Source organism: Perognathus longimembris, chromosome 23, assembly GCF_023159225.1.
Source record: "Perognathus longimembris pacificus isolate PPM17 chromosome 23, ASM2315922v1, whole genome shotgun sequence".
Taxonomy (NCBI): Eukaryota; Metazoa; Chordata; class Mammalia; order Rodentia; family Heteromyidae; genus Perognathus; species Perognathus longimembris.
Genome location: NC_063183.1, coordinates 1,414,564 through 1,440,818, shown reverse-complemented (window position 1 = coordinate 1,440,818; position 26,255 = coordinate 1,414,564). Strand labels below are relative to the sequence as shown.

Genomic DNA, 26,255 nt, shown 5'->3' with positions numbered 1-26,255 from the left:
TAAATAGCATTCCAATAGTCTACCTAGTTGTAATGGAATTTAACAGCCTTTCTGAGATAGGGATCATTGGTTCTGTTGTTCAAACATGATGTATGGGGTTGAAATTTTGGCCTAGTAAGTTGGTCTTAGAGTTTGGAGCATGAATCAGGAAGTCAGTCTTAAGTGTGAGATCTTCCTTTTAAAAAAAAAAAAATTCCCTCTGTATGTAGGAGGTGTCAGTGGCATATTTGTGTCTTTGTAAGGATTTTTTTCAATTGGAACAAAAACTGACATCTGCTTTTATGAAAGGGAAATTCTTGGCTCACATATTTTATGATGTTAGGCTTTGATCTTGATTCTGTATGCAGTTGGATTCAGGGTGTAAATAATGCCTTCAAAATCCAGTATCTCTATGTCTCTCAGTACTACTTTCCACTTAGGGATTTCATTCTTGAGTTAGAACTGACTCACCTGGTAAGGAGGGCTCATGTAAACCTCACACTGACCTTTAGATAGGCTTCTTTACTCTTTACTACTTGAATACCGCCTTCCCTGGTGGCTCTAGAAAGATGACTGTTTAGTGCTGAGATTTTAGTCTTGCTGGCTGAGATCACCAGCCTATCCTGATCCCAATTTTTGAAACCATTTGCATAGGAAACATTGATTGACCAGAGTCACATATTGTATTATGAACCTCGCCTAGGCTAGTAGTGAGGGACTGGTGGGTAATAACCTTATAAAGAGCCCAGATGCTGGGGAGGCAACCCCTACAACAGGTCAGTGGGCTAAAGCCAGTCCCTTCATCATTTCCAAGGGTTCCAGGGTTCCTTTGTGAATGAGACTTCTATTTCTTGGGAACATGATTCATTTTGATTCTGGCTAGTCTGCGTTACAGACTTTGCTAACCCTGATGCTAAATCATGAGTACTTAATAGATTTGATGATGGGCATCATGTTTCTCCTTTTTATAAAGTGGTTGTGAGGGCCTTGAAGTCTGTATTCTTTAAAAAAATATAATAAATGGAGGAAATTTAGATAAAATTGAAAGCTGTCTCTATGATTAGTCTCTTTTTGCCTCATCCTATCATTTAATAATACTTTTTTAAAGTCCTTGGACTTACAGTGAGGCAAGTGCTCACATCCTTTGGTGGCTTGATATTTTTCCTTAAATATAATGTCTTAGGTGTTTTAGTTGTTGTTGCTGTCTTACTTTATTTTTTTGGTTGTGGTACTGGATCTGAACTCAGGGCCTGTGTTCATTGTACTTGTTTGGCTGGTGCTTTACTACTTGAACCAGGCCTCTAGCTCTAAAATTGGATAGTAGGGTATAAATAGCCTATGGATTATGTAAGACAACTGGAGCATTAGTGGTGCTCATTTCAAAACATTTTGAGAGAAGATTTATAAAGAGAAGATTTGCTAAATACTATGACTTGTTTGTTTAAAAGTTTAATGTGCAATATAGGTGTATGTGCATGTGTGTGTGTCTATAACTCATGTGTGCCATTCATGGATGCATTATATAGAGGACTAAAATCTAAAATATTAGTTGAAGTGGCATGATTGCTCATTGACTCTGTCTTTCTTTATATTGCCCTAGGTTTTCTAAATTGCACAGAGTAATTATTTAAAACTTTTGAACTAAGCAGAAATCCTTAATAGTTTCACTCTCCCAACCAGGTTACTGATGAGTTTGGGAACAGGAATTCTTTTTATTATAAGGTCTTTTCTCTCCCGCTTCTTCTTCCTGTATGTTGTGCATTAGCAGTCAGCTTTCATCATGGACCTCTAGGAAAAGGCAGAAAAAAATGGCCTTAATGGATTTAGAGGTTTGGTTTTTTTTGTGTGTTTTGTTTTTTTTTGAGGAATTAGTAAACCTTAGGAAACTGATTAGTTTCTATGTGATGAACTTGAGACCTACTTAGAAACCATGTAGCTGTAGAACCCACAGCTATACATTTGTGGTAATTCAGGTGCCTCTTCAAGATATTTGGAGGCAGTCATTAATCATCTTTGTATTGGGTTCCTTCTTTGACTCATTTCACAATTTCCTTTCTTGCCTTTTTCTTAAATGGAAAAAAACTAATCTCTAGCTAACTGTTTCTTAGCTGAATTCCTAAGAAAGTGACTAAAAAGTGAATAGTTGATTTCATAGTTGTAGTTGTGTGTGTGTGTTCTTTGATTCATTGGTTTCTCTTGTAACTATGCTCAGGAAGTTATTAATATGCTGAACTTCAGGTGCATTTTGTTATTCCTGTGTTATTTCAGTAGTGAACTATGGGGAGTAAGTGATTAAGTTAAAGGTCTCAGCAGCTTCAATCAGGTAAAACTGCAGGGTAGCAGATATCCTTTTGCTACCTGAAAGTAGAGAATTAGTGCCTAATCAGTAGTTTACCTTCAGTGGCATCTAATAAGGCAAGTTACAAGCATAACCAGGCATAAAAAGTGTAGTGAGTATGCAATTTTTTTTGTTAGCCATAGAGCACAAATCCAAGTTTTAAACAAGGAAAGTCACTGTGATGGCTAGGATAGCAATGAAAAGAGTGGCTGACATAGAAATCTGGTGCTTCCTGTAATACCATCTTTGAGTAGTCAGACCTACTCAGAACAATGGTGAAGGCAAAAATCATTTCAACTGTGTGTTAGCGAAATGATATACCGCCCCCCCCCTTTTTTAGTCCTGCAAGATGTAGCTCATGTAAACCTGTAACACAGTTTTAAGGCACAGAGAACAAAATGCTTCATTATTTGATGTTTGAAAAGTTTGTAGTAGTATGTTTATTGACTTGGTTGAGTCCGGCAAATATTTGGTCTGGCTAGCCTATTTTGACTGCAGTCCTCAGGCTTCAACTGCATGTGTATGCTCAGCAGTTTACAGTCATGTGACACTTTACAGAGTGTATATTCAGAGAAGCATTAGGCGAGAGTGCATGTGTGTGTACGCGCGTGCACATGCATGTGGGGTGCTCCTAGGTAGGAACTCAGGGCTGGATGGTGTCTCTTAGCTTTTTTGCTCAAGGCTGATGCTCTACCACTTGAGCTACAGCTCCACTTTGGCTTTTTAGTGGTTAACTGATGGTAAGAGTCTCATGGACTTTCCTGCCCAGGTTGACTTAGAACTGCAATCCTCAGATCTCATCCTCTGAGTAGCTAGGATTACAGGTGTGAGCCACTGGCACCTGGCTTTTATTAGGTGATTTTGTCATTATGCGAACACTGAAAATGTATTTACCTACACCTATGCCTATATTTACATAGGTGAAGTCAAGTATTTGTCACTTCCTGATGGCTGCCAAGGGACAGGGTAATTCTGAGATGCAGGAGGCTGCTGCCAGTGTGTCACAGCACACAATTTATAGTCAACTTGTTCCATGTTATGACACAAGGCCCACACTGGCCTCAAGTATCGTATACTATGCATAATTGCATGTACTGTACTTGGATACTGTTGGCAGTATAGTAGGTTTATTTATACCAACATCACTACAAACATCTGAGTAAAATGTTCCTTAACAATCTTAGGAGGGTTATGGCATCATCAAGCAATAGGAATTCATCAGTTTCATTAGGATTGTGTATGTGGTCTGTTATTGATGGAAATATCATTATGAAGTGCATGATTTTATATATATATGTGTGTGTGTTTGTAAATATGTGGTCTGTTATTGATGGAAATATCATTATGAAGTACATTATATATATATATATGTAGGTGTGTATGTACACACACACACACAAACACATTTTTATTTTTCCCCCGATCATGGGGCTTAAACTCTGGGCCTGGGCACTGTCCCTGAGCTCTTCAGCTCAAGGCTAGTGCTCTACCACTTGAGCCACTTCTGGTTTTCTGGTGATTAATTGGAGATAAGAGTCTCACAGACTTTCCTGCCTGGGCTGGCTTTGAATGAACCGCGATCCTCAGATCTCAGCCTCCTGAGTAGCTAGGATTACAGGTGGTATGATTATATTTGAGTTATATAAAGAATGATGAGAACACTGTGAAAAAGAGATTATATTTTTGGCCAACTAGCTGGTTTTTAGTCATGAGACTAAAGATTATTTTACAGAAATATAGCTGGTTGTTGGTTTAATTTCTTTTTCTCTTTAATTTCCTTCCTCCCTCTTTTTCCTTCATACCTCTTCTGTACCTCTGAAATTGGTTGGTGTAGAAGATTCTACAAGTCTTCATTGGAACTGCTGCCTTAGCTTGCAGCTTTTTTTTTTTTTTTTTGGCCAGTCCTGGGGCTTGGACTCAGGGCCTGAGCACTGTGACTGTCCCTGGCTTCTTCTTGCTCAAGGCTAGCACTCTGCCACTTGAGCCACAGCGCCACTTCTGGCCATTTTCTGTATATGTGGTGCTGGGGAATCGAACCTAGGGCCTCATGTATACGAGGTAAGCACTCTTGCCACTAGGCCATATCCCCAGCCCAGCTTGCAGCTTTTAAGACATGTTAGGACCAAAAGTATTTTCGAGGTTGAAAAATAGAAGCAGCCAGGTTTACTTTGGTTGAGGGAACAACTTTCCCTTCCAAGTAGCTCTAGAGAAGAGCTCATCTCCAAAGGAGATCTTTAAGTTCCAAAGTGACTATAGTCACTCTACATTGAGCAAAGTACCCTCTTGCATTTATACCACTCTTTGGGATTTTTCCTTCTTATTGTTATTCCATATTTTGAGAGGTAGTTTACAATTGGACACCACCACCCATTTTCCATCTTTTTCTTGGGTGACTCGGAACCTGCGGCTGCCAGGTAAGCCTGAGAAGCTCCTGTGGTTTCCTGCCTTGAGATTCCTTAGATGCGTTCTGCCAGGGTGGCTGCTCAGCCTCTGGCAGCAGTAGCAAAGCTGGATAGCTCAGCCTATCGGTGGCCTGGCATATAAAAGAAAAGCATATAAAAGAAAAGCACAAACCCAGTAAGAAATATCAGCACACATAGCTGATAGCTCTATGAGCTGTTTAGATGCAAGGATGGGCTTTCCCCCCCCCCCCCCTTAATTGCTAATATGTTAGAAACACCAGTGGCTTTCTTGCCCCTGGGAATGGAATGTAGGAGTGGATTGTTTTGGTCCCTTCTATTAAGGAAGTCTTCAGAACAAATCCTAAATGCCTTGGTGGTGCTGTGGATGGCAGCATTTGTCTCTTATTTTTTAGTTCCTCATTTTACAAGTCTGTTTCTTGGGTGACAGGCTCTTCACCAGCAGCCAACACAGCATTCCTCTAAGCAGACTTCCTGCCCCAACCAGCTGCCACAAAGAGCTGGTTGGTTCTGGTCTGTTTGCCATATGTGAGAGCCTATTGCTGACCCTGCAGAGATCAAACTAATATGATTAAGGAAGAAGGCTGCAAAACCAGTGGTATCCATTTCCCCTTTGGGAATGGCTCTGGTTGGTGCAGGCAAGTAGCTTACAAGCCATTATTGGCTGAAAAGACATATTACCTGTCATCTGAAGAGTTGCAAATATGCAATGCTGCCTCTTTGAATGCTAAGAAATCCTTTTAGATCTTGAAAAAACTAATCTAGGCCCCTTTGCTTTCTTGTTGAGGCCTCAGATACTCTGAGTTCTTTGCTCAGTGGCACACATTGCTTAGCAAGAGCCCAAAAGAGAACCCAAAGCATCCTGGGAGACTATTGTGTGCATATTGACTCACTACCTCAGAAACACACTTAGGTGTGAGGTAAGTGTGTTTTCTTGAGGCATCATCATCTCCTCAGGGGTGAGTATATATATCCTAGTACATCATAGCAGAGAACAGTAGTGATGCCAGGGACTGCTGGATTTGAGGCCTCTCTTATTCAGAGTGGCTTAAACTCTGCTCACTTTCTTTCTCTGTAGAATGTAGAATGGAGATTATCCTCATTATCTGCAGTGAATTAAATGTGCCAGTCGGGTGCTATTCAGGAGGCTGATATCTGAGGATTGTGGTTCGAAGCCAGCCAGGGCAAAGAAATTCAGTGAGACTCTTATCTCCAATAAACAACTCTGAGAAAGCTGGAAGTAGTGCTTTGGCTCAAGTGATAGAGTGCTAGCCTTGAGCACGTGAAGGCTCAGGGACAGCGCCCAGGTCCTGAATTCAAGCCCCAGGACCAGAAAAATAAAACAAAACTAAGAAAATAAATGTGATAGTTCACATCAGCCCACTTAATAAACACATACTACTTTTTAAAATATAGTTACTAATATTTTAATAATATAGATCAACCATATTGGCCCCTCTCCCTTCTTCCTCACATTTCCTGCTTCTGGTCATTGAATGTTCAAAGTATTTCATTACTACCTTCACTGAACCTTCCGTGGGAAATCTGACATGCTGGGTTTATGTCCCAGTCCATCGCTTGGTAGTTAAGAAATCTGTTTCCTAGTTGTAAAAGCTGCCAGTCTTTCTGGGGCTTGAAGGCTATGATGCCTATGCATTGAATAACCGCAGGTGTTTCTCTCAGTCCTACTCTGCCTTTCTTTGTATGCTAGCAGTTCTCACTTCTTTTCCTTTTCTCATTTGCTCTAAATCTTCCTGCAGGTTAGCCTTCCTTGGAGGTTCTGTTGTGTAAAGCAGTTCTGTTTCAACAGTTGAGAGAGAATAAGCACCTAGCAGACAGAGACTTACTGGTTCTTACTTCAGCGACTGCCTTAAGAGAGGAGCTGAGCTGGGTGCTGGTGGCTCACGCCTGTCATCCTAGCTACTTAGGCTGAGATATGAGGATCATGGTTTAAAGCAAAGTCTGTGAGACTTATCTCCAGCTAACCACTAGAAAACTGAAAGTAGAGCTATGGCTCAAAGTAGTAAAGTGCTAGCCTTGAGCAAAAAAGCTCAGGGACAGCACTTGGGCCCTGAGTGCAAGCCTCCTGATGGACTACAAAAAACAGAGAGATGCTGTTTCTTGATTTCTCCTTGAAGACAGAACATGCAGCCTGTAGGACTGCCCTTGGAGCTGAGAAGTGCCTGCTCCAGACAACAGCTCAGCCTTGCCCCAAGAACAGCAGCCAGGGTGCTGAGAAAGGGAAGGAGGCTGAAGCAGTTGTGGCTGAGATTGAGAGAGGCAAGCTGGAAATTCATCTTGGTTCACTGTAAGCATGCAGAATTGAGCAAAGTTAATGTTTGCTAAAACCCAACTTGAATTGCTAGAAGTAGGTTTCCCTGGAGTGAGTGTGCTTGTATGCATGCATGTACATGTGTGTGTGTGTGTGTGTGTGTGTTTCTTTCCTTTCCTTTCCTTTTTCTTTTACTCTTTGTCCTTAGCTCCATTCAGTGAGTCATTTGTGCCACTTAACTGAAACAGGAGAGCAGAGCCACTTATTGTGAGGCCATACCTGAATTGCCATGGCAGATCTCTTGGCTGGCTCCTGAAGAGGGTGTTGTTGCTAGGATAAGGGAAACTTAATTCTGTCATCAACTTTTTGATAGCAATAATACTAATAACTATTACAGGAGCTAATACTTACTAAATGCTTTTTATGAGCCAGTTATTGAGTAGTGCATTTTACACGGACTATCTCATTTCTTCTACCCTGTAGTCTGTTGAGGTATAGCAGGGTGATGAACTGTTGACAGGTAGAGCTAGTTGGTGTCATCACCATGATTCAAATCCAAGTTTGTTCAAACTCATCCTTATTGTACTGTTTTTTTCCCCACCCCAGTAGGATTCTTGACCTCAGCGTTCCTCCGTTTAGTTTCCTATTACTGAGGATAATTACTTTATAGAACTACCTTTATATGTAGCTACTATACTGTACAATCATCATGACTGCTCATTAATGCTGCTGCTCTTATTTTGGAAGATTTGGGGCTGGAATGCTGGGTTGTGCTGCGTCTCCCTGCAGAGGGAGGAGGGCCATTTGGGAAGGCATTTCCACTAAGTGAGCTTAACTGCATGGGAAATCAGAAATCCTGCTTTTTGCAAACCTACAGAGATGAACTATGGGGCAAAGAAAGGGGAGGAGTCTAGAGTTGACTGAAAGCCTGCCTCCAGTTAGGGACAAGGTGTGACCAGTAATTCAAAGTGTCTATTAGGCACCACAGACACTCAGCTGGAACTGGAGATCAGTCACTGGGAAATGCTGTCCTATGAAGTCTTATCCTTCAGGTGGGATGCTTTTGAGTGTCAGGGTGAGTGCTGTGGTGGGAGATTGTTTTCGAATGCCTCAAGGCAGGGATAGAAATCATGGCTGGGCTTGGAAACTTACCCAGACCAATCGTTGTTGGCTGCTGCTTAATGGTGTCATATCAAGTGACAGAGTATGGCAGTACCCTTTTATCTACATTTCCGGACTGAATCACTACAATAGCTCTGCGAGGCAAGATTCCATTTTGAAGATTCAGGAAATTCAGATTTCAATCACAGTCAACTAGCCAGTTGAGGAATTAGGCTTCAGTTCAGAGTCGGAGCTTTAACCATGCCATTGGAGTGAGATGTCACAAGATTAGGGTTCCCACCCATACCCAAGATGCTCACCTGCCAGGCCTACATGACATCAGGAAGGAACTCCTTCTTAAGCACTGGTTACAGACCCTGTGTTTTTTGTTTGTTTGTTTGATTGATTGACTAGTGGCTGAGGACTCAAATTTACTGTTCTGGTTGTGGTGTTTCTCTGAAACTCAGGAGTTCCACCCCTGGGTGTGTTTCCCAAGGTGCTTTGCTAGAGGTAGACTGAGCAACACAGGCCATGGCTTCTTGTGCCATGCATACAGTTTGTGATCTTGGGTATAATTTACTTTTCCTTGAGCCTCATTTTCTTTGTCTTTAAGTTGGGTTATGGTAAGGTATGTGAGTTAGTCCCTAAAGTGCTTAGCATAGTACCTGGCACCATATCAAGTGCTTGGTAATTGATGACTGCTATTATTAGCTATTAGCCAACAGCCAGTGAGCCAGCAAGACCTTCCACTTGAAAGGACTTGAAGTGCTGCCAGCTTGAGACACAGGGCTGGGCCCTGGGACTGGGCCCCAGGGAAAGCTCTAGGAGCTTTCCTTGGGAAGTATTTTCCCAGGGAAAGGGGTAGCAGAGGAAGAGAGACTATTTAGCAGAAATCAAAGGGCCATACTCACCATCAGACCTGAAAACATTTTCAATGTGCCTTCCTGCTCAGGTGGAATGGGGACATTTCAAAGAAAGGAACTAGAATGACACTGGGTGGTTGATCATCAGCAGACATTGATTTCCCTTCCTTTTCTCATCTGCTCTGGGCTTGTTAGAATAGCCTTAGAGGTTCAGCTGGCTCTGCTGTGTCAGGTCATCAAAAGATGCTTTTACATGGATGGTTAGTGGGGAAAATGGGATTTAGACCTCTCTGGGAGCCCATCTGCTCTGTCCTTACCTGCAGGCCTTGGCGCAGGCTTGGAAGGAAGTTGCTATAATGAGGCATCTGTCCTGTGGGGGCGGGGTGAGTGGCCTGGGTAGGTGGGTCAGATGGAGGCTGGGAAATCCTCTTATTTCACTGGGCGGGGGCCTCCCTCAGCAGCAGGAGCTGAGCAGCAAGCCCTGGTGAGTCAGTAAGGCTGGGAATGAAAGAGTTGCCAGTCTGTGAGCATGTGGGATTTGTGTAAGTTTGGGCCTTTTGTTTCTTTCAGCACTCCAGTCTTTAGAAACACAAATCTGGAAACCAGGCCCTCCACATGGTACAGTCCTGCTTGTTTTGAGATAATTCTGCCAGAACAGTTGCTTCTCTTGTATGATGGTCTTCCAAGAATTAACCCATTGCTTTTGAAACTTGAATAGGTTGTGCTTATGGCTTACTACTTACCCTTTTAAAGAATGGTAACACTGTAAAACAAACTAACAACAAATCTCACCTGGGTCTCATTTTCATGCCACAAGCCTTTTTAATGATTTTTATTTTGTTTTTGAACCAGATAGAAACTGCAGAACTTATTATAGATAGCTGGCGCCTATGGCTCCTGCCTGTAACCCTAGCTACTCAGGAGGCTGAGATCTGAGGATCACAGAGCAGAAAAGTCTGTGAGACTCTTATCTCCAATCATTTCACTACTGTGGCTCAAATAGTAGAGAGCTAGCCTTGAGCACAAAGAGGCTCAAGGACAGCTCCCAGGCCCTGAGTTCAAGCTCCATGAACCATCAAAAAAATGTTATTATAAAGGTGATATAATGAGGGTTTACAGTTACATAAGGCAGGTAAAGAGTACATTTCTTGTCTGGGAATGTGGCTTAATGGTAGAATGGTTGCCTAGCATTCATGAAGCTCTGGGTTCAATTCCTCAGTACCACATAAACAGAAAAAGTTGGAAGTGGTGCTGTGGCTCAAGTGCTAGAGTGCTAGCCTTGAGCAAAAGAACTCAGTGCCCAGGCCCTGAGTTCAAGCCCAGGACTGCCTCCCCCCATCCCCCACAAATGCAAGTATATTTCTTTTTGGACATTGACATCCCTTCCCTTACTCTCTCCTTCCCCTCCTCACCCAGGGCATGTGTGGACGTGTCTTTTGGTCATGTAATTCTCCTTGAGGGTGGAGAAAGGGATACGCCCTGATACAATGACCTCCCAGTAACCACAAAGATGGTTCTTGCTTTATTTTATACACCCAAGAGTTTACTCAATTCCAAATTCCTCTCAAAGACAAGTCTCTGTTTATCCAGGCACCAAGAAGAAAGAGGAAACTGAGTGCTTTAGGTTAAGTTTAAACTTTTAGCCTTTTATTATCCCACTGTCAAGACACTTAAGAGCTCTGAATTTTCCCATGAACTGGGGAGACCCCATGTGATACTGACTTTGATACTGTTATACAGGACTTCAGTGGTAAGATACAGAGAAGCCACATATTGAGGGGCCGAATTTCAAGAGGAGTCTTTTATTAGAAAGACTCATATTAGACACATTTTGAGAAGTCTTTATTAGAAAGCTACAGACTCATGTCCCAAAAAACCCGCAGTCTGAAGCTAGCACAAAGCTCTAAGGCAAAACCACATGATTCGGGTGGAGAATTAAACCTATCAAAATCATGTTTACAGAAGCAAAGCTGGCTTGGTGGAACAATGCTGGGGCTTTGGCAAGAAGTCCCTGGGGCTAGACTTTCCTGGAGCTAACCTACATGACATATCTGCAATTCAAAGAATGACCTATTTCACTTCCAAGTCCTCATCATCCACTGAGATGCCAAGATGGCGCCAATTAGACCCAGTATCCGTATTGCAGTATTGGTGTGGTGTCTTCTATCCCTATTATGCTTTTGTGGCTCCTGCTCCACATTTGTATGAACGCTTCCAGTGGCTGCCATTATTTTGGCTGGTAAAGTACTGCAGGTGCTACAGTGTAAATGGATTGCTAGCAAACTAGTTGAAGTTGTGAGAACTAGTTCTTGAATATGCACTGTAGTCTTAGAAAACACTGCTTCCTTTGGCTCAAAATTGTTGCAATTAAAATAGAAATTTGGGGGCTGTACTAGAGATTGAACTGAGGACAAGGGTCTTACTACTTGAGCCACACCTCTAATCCTTTTTGATTGTAGATTGTTTTTCTAAAAGGGTTCCTATCCTAAATTTTCCCTGGCCAGACTTGAACTGGGATTACAGGTATAGAGCACCACACCCATCCTCTGGCAATTGATTAAAAAAACTTTGCCTTTTTTATTATATTAGTTATACTAAGGAGGATTTCTTGTTATATTTCCACATATTCTAATGTATAGGCTAAGAATTTATTCCAATCAGTCTTACATCCTCTTATCATTTTTCCCTTCTTCCCACCCCTAAACAGTTCAACAGGTTTCATTGTTTGATTTTCATAATTGCAAATAATCTATTTCAACCATATTCATTTTCCTTCAAAATACATCTTAAAAATCCTTTACCCTCTCTTACTCTTTTTCACTTCCCCTTTCCCTCTATTGTAGTGCTTAATGTTCAGTATTATAATATATAAAATTATGTAAATGGATACATGTGAATGTATATGTCCATGAGTATGTATTTTAGGTCTAACTTCCACATGAGTAAAATATTTTGTTTTTTTGAGCTTGGATTGTCTACAACTCAGTATTGGTATCTTCAAGTTGCGCCCATTTTTTCCCCACAAACAATATGACTTCATTTTTCTTTATGGCTGTGTAATATTCCATAGTATGTGTGTGTATATATATATATATATATGTATATTCCATAGGATGTTACATATTTTCTTTATCCATTCATCTGTTGTTGGACATCTCAGTAGATTCCTTGTTTGGCTACTGTGAACAGTGCTGCAATAAACATAGATATGCAAGTGCTTTTCTGGTCTATGGATTTATCTTCAGATATATGCCCAGTAGTGGTGTGGCATGGGTCATAAGGAAGGTCTGTTTAGTATTTTGAATAACCTCCACAGGATTTCCATAGTGGTTGTACTAGTTTACATTCCCACCAGCCATACATGAGGGCTCCCCTACCCTTGCCAGCATTTGTTTGCTTGATTCTGACTAGGATGAAGCTGAATCTTAGTGTGCTTTTGAGTTATATTTCCTTTATAGCTAAGGATATTAAACTTTTATCTGATAGCCATTTGTATTTGTTCTTGTGAGATCTGTTTAGTTCATTTGCCCATTTATTAATTGTATTATTCTGGATGTAATTATGGACATTTTCTTGGTATATTCAGGGTATTAGTCCTTTATCTGTTAAGTAGCTTGCCAAGATTTTCTCCTACTCTATGAGTTGCTGAGAGAATACAGGAATGGGCTGTCACACCCATCCTTCTAGTAATTAAAACTTTTTTTTTTTTTTTTTTTTGCAGTCCTGGGGCTTGAACTCAGGGCCTGAACACTGTCCCTGGCTTCTTTTGTTCAAGGCTAGCACTTTATCACTTGAGCCATAGCGCCACCTCTGGCTTTTTCTGTATATGAGGAAGCACTCTACCACTAGGCCACATTCCCAGTCCCTAGTAATTAAAACTTTTTAAAAATAAATTTTATTAGCATCCATTAAATGTTGGGAGGGGGTTGTGACAATTCCATCCATCCATACAGTGTATCTTGAGCGAACTTATCCCTCTACGGCCTTCTTCCCCTTCTAAAATGTTTCATTGTTCTAACATATGCAGATAAACTTCCATGTTCATCTTCATTTATCCTCTTTGTTTACCTCCCCTCCCATAGAGCCTCCAGTCATTCTTTAAAGTATGTATTAATTGTACAAATGAGCTTCTAGCGATAATTAACATACTTTCTTTCCCTCTGTACTGGGGTTTGAACTCAGGGTTTCATGCTTGTTAGTCAGGTATGCTATCACTGATCTCTGACTCCAGCCCCTAAAATACCTAACTTTTTGTGTGTGCCAGTGGAGGACCTAGGCGTTGTCCCTGAGCTATTTTTTGCTCAAAGCTGGTCCTCTACCATTTGAGCCACAGCTCCACTTCTGGCTTTTTGGTGGCAACTTGGAGATACAGGCAAGAATATGTAATCCAATGCATTGGCTTAAAGTATCTGTCTGAATTACAACAAATAATGAGTAAAAACACCAGGATCAATTTGTTATGTAATGTATCCATGCAGTCCTTCTTTTACAGTGGAGCCTCATGGCTTTGGAAGACTGGGCCTGTAGGTCTGTCACATAGAACAGCATATTTAGCATGAACTTGGCTATAAACCTGGAGGAGAATAGAGAAGAAACTCCTTGATCGGGAAGCCCCTTGGAGTATGGCTGGGGTTGGCTTGTTTAAGTGGAAGGAATAGGGAATGCCTGCTCTGTAGGATCGACTCAAGAAGAAACCTGGAGAGGTCAGGCTCATTGTCTGGTGCGGCCTGTCGTCTTGACGCACCTTGTCCTTAGGCCACTATGAGGCTGCAGGTGTCTTGGACTTGGTAGCCCCTTGTCTATATTCATTTTTAAAAGAAAATCTGAAAGTATGGACATCAGGAACTTGGAAGATAAACCTTCCATTTTCCCTGGCACCTTCTGGCTTAACTCAGTTCCAGATCACTTTCTTATGTGATGGTTAAGTTGGCAAACAAAGTTCTCCTGGCACATTCCTGTGAGAACTGTGTTCTGCACATGAACCAGCCTTTTGGAACCTGTGCCACTTTTAAGAATTGCAGGAATTTCCCACATTGGTTCTCCATGTTTGTCCTAGTTACTGAACTTCCCAGGGGAAGTTACAAAGCTATTTGCAAGGTAGGTGATGGCGAGTTTAGGTGTCTTCCTTGTGTTGTTGGTGCACTGAAATAGCAGTCCTTGGTATCTGCACCCCTATGCCGAGGTGACTGCTTTCTGTTCCCTTCCAGGTTGGTGGGCTCCTCTGGCTGATGGCATGTTGAGGTACATGGACCAGTGGCAGCGAGGGCATTTGATCCGGAGGGGGCCACTCTAGAGACCCGGCTACCACCATCATGGGCCAGTGTGTCACCAAATGCAAGAATCCCTCATCTACCCTGGGCAGCAAGAATGGAGACCGGGAGCCCAGCAGCAAGTCACACAGCAGGCGAGGTGCAGGCCACCGTGAGGAACAGGTGCCACCCTGTGGCAAGCCAGGTGGGGATATCCTCGTCAATGGAACCAAGAAGGCAGAGGCTGCCACTGAGGCCTGTCAGCTGCCAATGTCCTCGGGAGATGCTGGGAGGGAGTCCAGGCCCAATGCTGAGGAGTCTTCCTTGCAGAGACTGGAAGAACTGTTCAGGCGCTACAAGGACGAACGGGAGGATGCAATTTTGGAAGAAGGCATGGAGCGTTTTTGCAATGACCTATGTGTTGACCCCACAGAATTTCGAGTGCTGCTCTTGGCTTGGAAGTTCCAGGCTGCTACCATGTGCAAATTCACCAGGTAAGTCACACAGTGATCGTGTCGGTGGATGAGCAGAGGAAGAACGGGAACACCGGTGGACAGAGCTCTGGGTTGCTTTCATAGGGTTTAGAGTATTTGTATTGTTGGTTTTCATTTTTTTGGATCGTTTTCGCTGAAGCTTAAATGTTCTAAGCTTTCATTCTGATCCAGAGATCACCCTCAAGCTCTCCTAAGGGTTCAACAACAACATTCTTGGTGCCTTGGCTGATCTACTGGGTAGGAATCTTGGGGGTGGGGGGAAGGTTCAGTCATTTGTATTTGATAAAGTTTCTTTTTTCTTTTTCTCTGACAGTCCTAGGGCTTGAACTTGGGGCCTGGGTACTGTCCCTGAGCTTTAGTGCTCAAAGCTAGCACTCTGCTACTTGAGCCATAGCTCTACCTCTGGCATTTTGGTGATTAATTGGAGACTTTTCCTGCGTGGGCCAGGGCCAGCTTTGAACTGCAGTCCTCAGATCACTGCTTCCTGAGTAGCTAGGATTCGAGGCGTGAGCCACCAGCAACCTGCTGTCTCAGCCTTTTTTTTTTTCTCCTTCACCTGTGAACTCACTCCATCACATGCTCACTTGGTGTTTATTATCTGCCTGTTAAGGACCTGGTACTTACCAGTGCAGCGAGTGCTTGGGGGATATGCTTTTGCCACTTCACAAAAGGCACTTTTCCCTTCTAGCTGTGAGTATATTGCTTTGAGCCAGGCCTATGTGCAGCAAGGACAGCTGGCCCCCATAACCAAGCAGTAGTTATTGTCATAGGCATTGTCCCTACAAAGGGTGCTTGTAGGGGGAGGACCAGGCAGAGTAAATATGAACCACCTTTGAGACCCCGCTGTACAGATTCTAGTTAATAAGTCTGGCCTCCTCCATAGCTTACCCCCTTGGCCAAATGCCTCACCTCTTTAGTAGTCCCCAAGATGACTACCAATGTGAGACCCTGTTGTAAGCTGGGAGTGCTATACAAATGTTAAAAATACATAGGCTGCTGGGCATGGTGATGCAGGCCCGCACATAGGAAGCTGAGGATCAAGAGGTTGAGGCAAGCCTGGATTACCTAGTGACACCGTGTCAAACACTTTTTGTTTTTTAATAATAGAACTTTGATCTCTGGTAACAGAACTACTCAGGTTCATCTAGAATCTTTGGCTCCAAAAGACCCCCTTGGTAGTCGCCAAAAATATACTCCAAACAATCCACAGATAACCAAAAGGGCAGTCTCACAGCCTGGGAGGAAAGCCTGCAGCTTAACTGCTATTGCACAGTGGGAAACAGCAGTCTGGGCAACAGTAGACTTGAGTTTATTTAGCTTTTACCCATTGCTTACCACCTGCCAGGCACAGTTAGATGCAGATAGTATCTGTTAACTAGTGGAGTCATCAACAAAACCCTATGAAGATGGTAGACACATGCATGTGATTGATGAGGAAACAGAACTTGTTAGTGGAGGAGATAGATTTCCAGTGCAGGCCTTGCAGTTGTGTCCTTCGCCACTGTAGTCTATTGTCACTCAGTAAATCTCACACTGATTAACTGTGCATGTTCCTTCCTGTTCTAGGAAGGAGTTCTTTGATGGCTGCAAAGCAATAAGTGCAGACAGCATTGACGGGATCTGTGCACGGTTCCCTAGCCTCTTAACAGAAGCCAAACAAGAAGATAAATTCAAGGATCTCTACCGGTTTACATTTCAGTTTGGCCTGGACTCTGAAGAAGGGCAGCGGTCACTGCATCGGGAAATAGCCATTGCCCTGTGGAAACTAGTCTTTACCCAGAACAATCCTCCAGTATTGGACCAATGGCTAAACTTTTTAACAGAGAACCCTTCAGGGATCAAGGGTATCTCCCGGGACACTTGGAACATGTTCCTTAACTTCACTCAGGTGATTGGCCCCGACCTCAGCAACTACAGTGAAGATGAGGCCTGGCCAAGTCTCTTTGATACCTTTGTGGAGTGGGAAATGGAACGGAGGAAAAGAGAAGGGGAAGGGAGAGTCGCACTCAGCTCAGGGCCCGAGGGCTTTTGTCCCCAGGAGCAGACTTAGTGGCTCTGTCCCGGGAGCAGCTGCAAGGATCTGCACTGCCCTGAAGCCAAGCAAAGAATTGGACCTTTCTGGAAATTACTGAAGATCCGGATATTTTCTACTTTTACACCTTTCTCTGCCTTGTATCTGAAAGGGCTCTAAAATGCTGTATCATGTTTTAGGCACTTTCTTCATTTTCGGTTATTTTGGTTATTTCTTTTTCGGGGGGGGGAGGGAATCCCTCAAAATATTTGAACCTGGCTACATGTTGTGTACCTTTTTTTTTTAAGCCTTCAGATAGAATAAGCCTGCCATTCCTTGCACAAATTTAGATTTTGGTTTGTTTTTGTGGGGGAGGGCATAGCATTGGGTGGGGGGAATGGGACTGTTAGGTTGAATTAACATTACAAAATGATACAGTGCCAGATCTCAGTTTCGCATATTTTTTTTTCCAGGGCAGGTCTGTACTGTGTGTAGTGCTGTTTACATGGTTGAGTTTAGGTTGTAATAGTTATTTTTTTAAAGATTTACACAACTTTGAATAGCAGTGTTAACTGTTTAACCATATTGCATTAATTTCCAGACAATTGAGAACTCTTGGAAAGCCGAGGCCAGCAAGAGTCAGTGTGCAGTCTGGTGACAACGCCCTTTTAAGCTAATTTATCCCAAACCTTTGTTTCCCTCACTTCTAGTTCATTCCTTCTTTGTGACCTATTGCGTTTCGTGTTGAGTTTATCATCAACATGCTGCACGTGTCAGTCAAGTGAGCAGTTCTGTTTCATTTTAGAACATGCCGTACTGAGAACCACTTACATTGAATGCGGAGAAAGCAGTGCTACCTCAGTTTTGCTGGAAGTAGATTTCTTTGATAGTTTTTTCTTTGATGAAGTTTCTGTATTTTCATGTTACGAGTGGAAACACTTTTTTCTTTCATTTTTTTCCATTTGCCTTGGAGCCAAAGTTTCTGTTCCTGGGAGTCGGAAAACTGCCGGCTGGCCAGCTGACTTGAAAGAAAACTGTGGTATGGAGCTCTGCTTGAACTTTTGTTTTACTTTTTTTTTTTTTAAATTCATCCGCTTACTTGTCTGGCAAGTGTAGAAGCCTAGGACTGGCTTGATGTCTGCCAAACAAATTATCAAAGTGTATTTAATAGTTCAAAGTGTGCCCTTTTCCCTTCTTGCTGCACCCATGTTGTCACTTAACCCCTGGGAGTTATTTATTATCTTTTTGTTAATGTCAAGCTCATAGGGGGTACTGTGATGACTGTTTAGGTTTACATGACTCTCCTCCCCTTGCCTGTCCCCAAGTGTGTGTGTGTATATATATACATATATAAAGTATGTATATATTTTACATATATAAAAATATATATATACACATATATGTATCTATATTCCTGTTTCTTTGCCTGCTAAAACTGGCCATAAAAGAGGGAGCTGCCTTCAATGTATAGTTTAAGAAGAGTGCCAGAGTGCATAATTGAGGCTATAGCATCTGAATTTGGACCGTTTTTACTAAAAAAGAACATGAATTTGCTTATAGGGAGGAGGGCCCAGTTCCCTTTGTGCTCGCTTCACAAGGCCAGTTTTTGGCCAAGCTGCCACCGGGTCCTGAGGAGCGGATTTGTCTTACCTGGTTTTCGTAATGGGGCCCTCTTGCTATTTTTCCATTAAAAATATATATCTATCTCTCTATATATAGCTATATATATCTTGAAAAACCTGTACTGGAAGGGTGGGTGGCAGGAGCTTGTACAGTTCAGCTTTCAACACTTTGGAACAGAGTAAAAAGGGAATCTTTTAAATAAAAACTTATCAAAAATGTTTATACTTGTGAGGTAATGAGTTTGTGTTTTAAATCTTCAGGGTTTTCCCCCTATTCCCACCCCAGGTACCTTTCTCCATTTGAATGAGAATCTTGTGTTTTGAATTTCTTAGTGGTAGCCGTATAGCTCTGAGCTCCTGTCATTAGTTATTTAAGGAATTGGCCACCGTAGTTTCTCTGAAAGTGACAATATCATGGGGTGCATACTTGGATTTTTTTTTTTTAATTCTAAGCCTGAGAGTTGGACTTTCTAGACGGCCAGACAAAAAACTTTAGAATGATTCACAATACTGACTGGAAATACTAGTGGAGAGCTGATCGCGATGTCAGGTGCCAAATTGTAGCCTCCAGGGGTCTCGGCAGCTCATGTGAGTAGTTGAGGCACCCAGTGAGGTCTTGGGGACAACCTTCTCTTTCAGCCAGTTGGAAACCATCAGTTCTGGCTTGGGTGGAGGCTAACATGAGGGAAAAGCACGTAGTTCCTAGTCAGGTGAGTTTTTCTATCCCAGATCAGAGGATGTAGGAGAAAGGCGGCTGCTGAAGACACTGGGGGCCCCACGAGCCAGCTCCCTCCCTCAGCCTCTGAGCTGAAGGCGGCCATCCCTAGGCTCACTCAAGTGGATTTTGGTTTGTAACTCTCTGGCTGAACCATGAATAAATTAGTTTGGGTTTGATTTTTAAAGAGCCATCCTCTTGAGAAGACAAGAGACTTTCAGACTTGATTCCCTAATCCCTAATAAGGAATTCAAGTTTCTGTAGTAGCTCTGGGCCAGTGTCTGACCATAGAAAAAGCAAGACTTTATTTTCTTCTTTTTCTCCTGCAGAGGGTTCAAGGTTATGAGGTATGTTAGAGGGTTTGTAGTCATACTTGTGGGAAACAAAACCCCTGTGCCTCACAATTGAGAAATGGGGTTTTTGTTGTTTTTTTTTTGCTTACTGGGTGGATGAGTAGCGACTCTTAGAAAGGCCCTTGCTCCTCAGGTAAGCCAGTATACCCATCACTAGCATTTTTTGGAGACAGGCAAGGATCTGAATACCATTTTGAAAATCTGCAACATTGGAGAGTGACTACAACAAACTAAATCGCTTGGGAATTTGCTTGGGTTTTGACAATGGCTCTGTGAGCTTCTGTGGTGTTTCTTTAACAATTTATTAGCAAGCTGGTATGAAGTGAAGTGTTGCTTCACTGAATTGCTCTTTCCCCATCCATTTGCCAAATGTGAATGTATTGTTCTTAACCTCACTCCTGTAGTAACATTTTGCTATGCTTCGGCTGACTGCCTCAGCAGTTCTCTCCCCTTCATCTTGCCAGATGGGCCCACATGTATTACTTGGGTACAGGAATCTGTATGTACCTGTTTAATAAAAGGAAGAAGGAAAAATAAAAAACAAGAAACCCTAGAACTGCTGAAGGATCTAAATTATAATCAAATGAGGTTTTGTAGGCTTTTGTAGAGAGGGTTTGTAGTCAGACTTTCGGAAAACCAAAGTCCCTGGTCCTTGCAATCTGAGCAGCGACTCTTAGGTCTAGGGAAATATCCATCATAGAAAATGTACAAGACAGTATTTCCCATAAGGGTGGTTACAAGCCACACAGTATTAGTCTCAAACAGTGATGAAGCTCCAGTGTCAGATTAGTCTCCAGGTCTGGAGGTCGGAGGCTGGGGGCCTCATATACCATGTCAAATTGTACTCATGGTGGGAAGCAACAAAGACAAAGATACAAAGATGTATCTAAAAGTTTGCAAACCAAAGTCTATTTTGGATTATTTGCTTTGGGGTATTTCAAGTGGGGTCTTCAATGAAGCAGGTGCGTTGAACTATTAATAAGCTAAGGGCTGGAGAAAGCTGTGCTTGGTCTACTACTTTTCTTGTGTTTGGTGAATATGACTATCTTGGAACTGATAACGGTCTTGGTTGGACCTTGGTGGATTCCAGCAATGTTTTGTTTAAATGGTTGAAAGGACTTCTTAAAGCTGTCAATTATTAAGTGTTGGTTAGGATGTGCAATCTTGATCCTCCTCTTCCGATTATTTCTGAGTCATGTAGAGAAGAATCTCTCACTATTCCTCTTGAGAAGTTATTCCCATGCTAAGCTGGAATTATACCACATATCCAGTTTAACCTGGCATGGGCCTGCATATTGATGAGGGAGAGTCTGCAGGTTCCCCCATCTCCTTTTTACCCTTAAGTGTCCCTTTCCAAGAGTATGGATGCCTGAGCACTGGTTGTAGACTCCAAGATAGTTTGATGAATAGCCTTGAGGAATCATCAAGTCTGTTCAGGTATAGGACATCATGTTCTTCCTATTTTCTTGGAAACCCAGCCTGCTCTCAGATACCTACCTTCTAAATTTGGGGTGTTTCCAAAGGAAGCCATAGAGCAGCTTGTTCCCCTTACCAACACCCCCAAAATATTTGCTCTGGATGAAGTCCTTTTGACCCAGCCCTCAAGCTCTGCGATTAATGACTCACCTGTTGCACTAATGAATGACTAGGTTTCGGGAATTTGAAGCAATAGGCAAATGGGGCTTGGGTGAACTGGTTCTACATATATTCCTGCCTTATGTAGTTGAGGTGATGAGTCCACTGCTCATGTAACCCTCCACACTTGTGAGTTCCTCGTAGTTTGTGATCAGCGTGTTTCTTGATGTTGTATAAACTTGACAAAAGTTAATATTTTTGTGTGTTCTCTGCACTGTTGCACTATCCAAGTGGCCCCTTGAATATTTTTATCAACTTGTTACATACATTTTTGTCTCTGATGTCTACAGCTTTTTCTTTTTTCTTAATTTGAAAGGTCATCTGCTTTTGGATTTAATAAATTTGTTTACCTGACTTGATATTTATGCAAAACAAAACACAAGTGACTTTATTTTGAGGCAAAGTCTATTACCCATGGGGTTCCTCTTTCTGCATGTCATTGGATAATAATAATCCTTTTGCTTGGAAAACAATTTTCGAAAGTTCAAAATCCCCAAATTCCAAACAGCAGGGTTGACCTCCTGTACACCGAGACTTAATGGGTTGGCCTTTGGGGTCCCAGTGCTTCCAGATAAATAGCATTACTACAGTAGGGTCGCTACTGATATGTTCTTTCAAGTAACTGAATTCCCATGTGGAATAAGTGAATTTGAGCACTTAAATATATAGTCCCTAGGTTAAAAGGGATAAAGAACAAAGGAGACGGGCTGACTTGGCTATTACTACCAATTGCCACTTCTGTATAACCTCTGGAAAGTGAGGTGGTGGTTTTGCGGGGTTTTTTAAGTTTCCTTTTTGCTCATTTGTAAAATGAACACTTCCACGCTTGTCTTAAAGGCTTTTATGGGGTGGCACTGATGGCTCACACTTGTAATCCTAGGATTACAAGGAGAATGAGATCTGAAGATAGCAGTTCAAAACCAGCCTGGACAGGAAAGTCTATAATTAATTACCAAAAACCCTGAAAGTGGAGTTGAACTCAAGTGTAGCTGAGCAAAAAAGCTCAAGGCCAGTACTCAAGCCCTGAGTTCAAACCCCAGGGCTGGCACACACACAGAGTATGCCTCCAGGATATGTACATGGTCCCCACTGACTCCTGGATGTGCTTTTTCTGTGCCTCATCTCTTCTGAATTCTGAAACTCCACAAGGTCCTTACAGATATGGAAAATAAAGTGAAAGATATTGATTTGGGTGTGTAGAGCTTAGGGCATATTCTCAGTGTTGTCAGAGTTATTATGGAATATAAACAGCTGAAACCCAATTTTTAATTAGATGAGGGGCAATGGCTTTCATACAATTACTAGATCAGCCTATTGGCATATGGAATGAACTTTTTCTAGCAAGAAAGTATCTCAAAGGTGGTTCAGGGGACACGGAAAAACTATTCTGGCACTGACCTCTTCGTTCCTGTCAAGCCATTACTAAGCTGAGTTAGCTCTGGAGGTCATCTAGCTCCAGGTTTTTACCTAGACTGAAAAAGAGTCCAACTGTGAAGAGGTTAGGAAGCCTGGCTACCAGATTTCATTTCCTTCCTTTACGTGAACTTTTAAAAAGATGGTACCCAGTCTGAAAAAAAATCCATGAAGCGCCTACAAGGGGTTGCTTCAACTTAGTCTTTTCTCAGGAGTGCTGAGAAAGTCCTAGTAGAATATAGCAACAATAATATAGTCAGCAGTGTAACATCTTAACTCTAGGCTCTCTGACAGGAGTCTCCAAAAGCCTTGTGTTGATCTGGGTGATACAGCTTAAGTTGCAAGTGTTTTAGACAAGTGTCCTTATTGTAAGAAAGAAGAAAACATGAGTATCAGATCTGGACATAGACACCTACAATGGCTAAGTAAAATAACCTAATTGGGTAATATCTACATAGCTGGGAAAAGTCACCATATGCCAAAATAAGTTCCAGGAAGTTATTGGTTATTAGAAATATATGAACTTGCCAATAGGTATTTAAGTGGACTTTTTTGATCAATCAGGACTTTGTAAGCATAAAAGCATGCAAGAAATCCCAAGTGGCTGGAGGCGTGGCTCAGTGGTTGAGGGGTAACAAGCATGAGACCCTGAATTTAAGCTCTGTACTGCCAAGAAAAAAAAGCACAACAGAAAAGAATAAACAGGAACTTATGTGTCTTAAAAAGACTAGAAGTATTTTTTTCAGTAATTGATATAAATGAACATTATATTTAATTCATAAGGAGCCTTAAAAAATTCAGCATGGAAAAGTACTTGGTTTCCCAAAGGAAAAACAGACAAAGGATATGCACACCTCACTGAGGAAAAAAATTGGCTAAAAGCCGCCTGTAACAAAACCTAAAGGGTATTTATAATAAGCAGGCATTAAACCTATAGTAAAAATTTTAGTCTGTTTAATTGGGAAGGATTTGAAGCAAATCCATGCTTTAAAACTTTTTTGGTGTTAAAAGAACCTAAGTGTTAAGATACTCTTTAATTCATAATTCCTCTCAGTAACTTGGGGGTTTCTCTACTTTCTGCCAAGTATGTATGTTCAAAGATACAAATTTCTATTACTGAGTTTTCTACTTATAGTAGGGGAGGTTATTTACAAAGAAGAGGACAAAAATTTAAAAAACAAAAGAAAATGAATATAACAGTGTCCTGAGCATCCCACTATGAGCGGTGAGCCCAGAAAATGAGAGTGATATATTCAGAGTTTCAAATCACGATCTCTTTGAAGTTCTCTGGAGATGCTGTTTCTCTGCAGCTGCCCTGGCAGTTCGGCGCTGGCCACCCTAGAAGGGTGTGGGAGGAGAAATGCACAAACGCACTTATGAATGGAATGTGTGCTTCTCAAGAGGCCACGCTGGCAGCTTTGTTTTCCAAAAGGTGAGAGCATCAACTAGAGAACAGTGTGCAGACTGAGGTCCCAAAGGCCTGTGGTCCCAGTCTGTCTCTACGGACCTGGGGCTCTCAGGGAGCTGCACCTTATCCTGAAGGAATGGCCCTGGCTACTTGAGAGCAGTAGAAGTGTCTAGGTTCAGAAAAGCCTAGTCTACTCTTCCTATACTCTGAAAATGAGCCTTAGTATTGAGGACTTGCTCAGGTTTTCCCCTAATTTAATCTTCATAACAACCTTGTAAAGTAGTGAAGTGGGTTATTCCCACTTTAAAAGTGACAAAACTAGCTGTGCACCAGTAGCTCACTCCTAGCTACTCAGAAGGCTGAGATCTGAGGATCGTGGTTTGAAGCCAGCCCAGGCAGCAAAGTGCATGAAGCTCTTAATCTCCAATCAACTACAAAAAGCTGGAAGTGGAGCTGTGGCTCAAGTAGGAGAGTGCTAGACTTGAGCAAAACAACCTCAGGGCCCTGAGTTCAAGCCCCAGGATTGGCACACAAAAAAGGTGAGGAAACTGAGGGTCCAATGAGGAAAATAACTCATATTCTATCATTTTCTACAAACGAGGTCTTCATATTTCATAATCCTTATAAATAGGTATTTCCTCACTTTACAGCTGTGGAAACTGACTCAAGGTTACAAGTGACTGGCTCAAAATACCAAGGGTGTAGAGCTAAAGTTCCATCCATGCCTATATGCATAGGGTTGTACATCTTTCCTACCTACAAAAGCACTCAAAACTATATGTAGGGCTGGGAATGTGGCCTAGTGGCAAAAGTGCTTGCCTTGTATACATGAAGCCCTAGGTTCGATTCCTCAGTACCACATATATAGAAAACAGCCGGAGGTGGTGCTGTGGCTCAAGTGGTCGAGTGCTAGCCTTGAGCAAAAGGAAGCCAGGGACAGTGCTCAGGTCCTGAGTCCAAGCCCCAGGACGGGCAAAAACAAACAAAACTATATGTAGTATCCTAGAGTCCACCCTCCACACTTCATATAACAACATGCTGTACTGTGAAAACACAATCTCATGTTTTCATAGTAATCCTATGAGATATGTCATTATCCCAAGCACAGAGATACCAGTAACTTATTCAAGTTCAACTAATAAAAGTTGGTGTACTCCGGGCAAAGATGCTCAGTTAAACTGGCTACCTGGAATCCCATCATAATAATCTTCATACACATTTTATTTTATTTTTATTTTGTTTTATTACTCAAAGACAGAACTCAAGTAGAATTGCAGGGTCTGAGTATATAGGGCAAAGTCCTGGGTGTCACACCTTCTCTAGCCAATTTTGGAGTCGTATGCCTGTGCCCTGTGTCATTTCTAAAATGAAATAAGTTTGACAGGTTAAAAAGAGTACTGAGCCAAGCACTGGCAGTGCATACCTGTAATCCTAACTACTAAGGAGGCTGAAATCCAGAGGACCACAGTTTGAAGCTAATCCAGGCAGAAAAGTCCAATTCTATCTCCAAAATAACCAGCAAAAAGCCAGGCTGAAAGCATGAGTTAAGTACTACAGTGCCAACCCAGAAAGCTCAAGGCCCTGAGTTCAAACTCAGGCAAAACTAAAAAGCAGAGAATTGGCTTTTACTTGAAGTTTCCAGTACTCAGGAAGGAAGCTGATTGACAGAGGCACCTACTGGTGAAGGCAGGCTCTGCATCTGCTCTGATGAAGATTTCCAAACTTAAGGTTTCCAGTGTTGTTTTTTTAAAGAAAAAAAAAGTCAGTCTTTGGCCTGGCAAAGCAGCAGAGAGAACATGGTGTCTCATGGGCCTGGAGAGATGTCAGCTGAGCACCCTGCTCTGGGCAGACATGCCACTTTCCCTTCCATCCAAGTCTGAAAATGAAAAACTTGAATGTTGCCAAGAATTATAACATTGAGGAATAAAAATCACATTAGGCTCAAGTGTGAGACATAAAATGAAACAAACTGAAGAGGTAAAATTGAATGAGGTAAAATTAAAAACAACAAAAACCACCCCATACTAAGTCTTCTGCTTTTTGTGTGGCAGACTTGCCAGAATTTTGGTTCAACCTATCTTTTTATCTCAATTTTATGATATCTTCCATTTGACAAACTATTAACTGGCTTTTTCTCCACAAAGCATTATGTCCTTCCTCCTGGTTTCCATTTCTGCATGTATTGTTTTAATGGTAGTACTACATGTGCACAATCCTGAACTTTAGGCATTTGTTGAAAGTCTGCACATGCAGTGTAAAGGGTAGCCTCATTATTCATTACAGCCAACTTCCCAGAAAAGCTGTCCACTGGGTGGGCAGGCTACGGCCTAACCACATTTGCTGCTATTACAAGGGCAGGAAATGGCACTTGGGAAGTGGTGT

At 42.1% G+C, this 26,255-nt stretch overlaps 1 protein-coding gene across 2 annotated transcripts in view; it reads left to right on the top strand.

Annotated features, from left to right (window-relative positions):
* Window positions 1-18,851, top strand: part of Dcun1d3 (defective in cullin neddylation 1 domain containing 3) — a 42,381-nt gene extending 23,530 nt beyond the window's left edge. For both annotated transcript variants that reach the window (XM_048331901.1, XM_048331902.1), the window contains exons 2-3: window positions 14,181-14,716; window positions 16,283-18,851. In XM_048331901.1, the coding sequence (XP_048187858.1) occupies window positions 14,286-14,716; window positions 16,283-16,766 (915 nt within the window). In that variant the 5' untranslated portion in view covers window positions 14,181-14,285 and the 3' untranslated portion in view covers window positions 16,767-18,851. The remainder of the gene's footprint in view (window positions 1-14,180; window positions 14,717-16,282) is intronic.
* The last annotated feature ends 7,404 nt before the right edge of the window (window positions 18,852-26,255 follow it).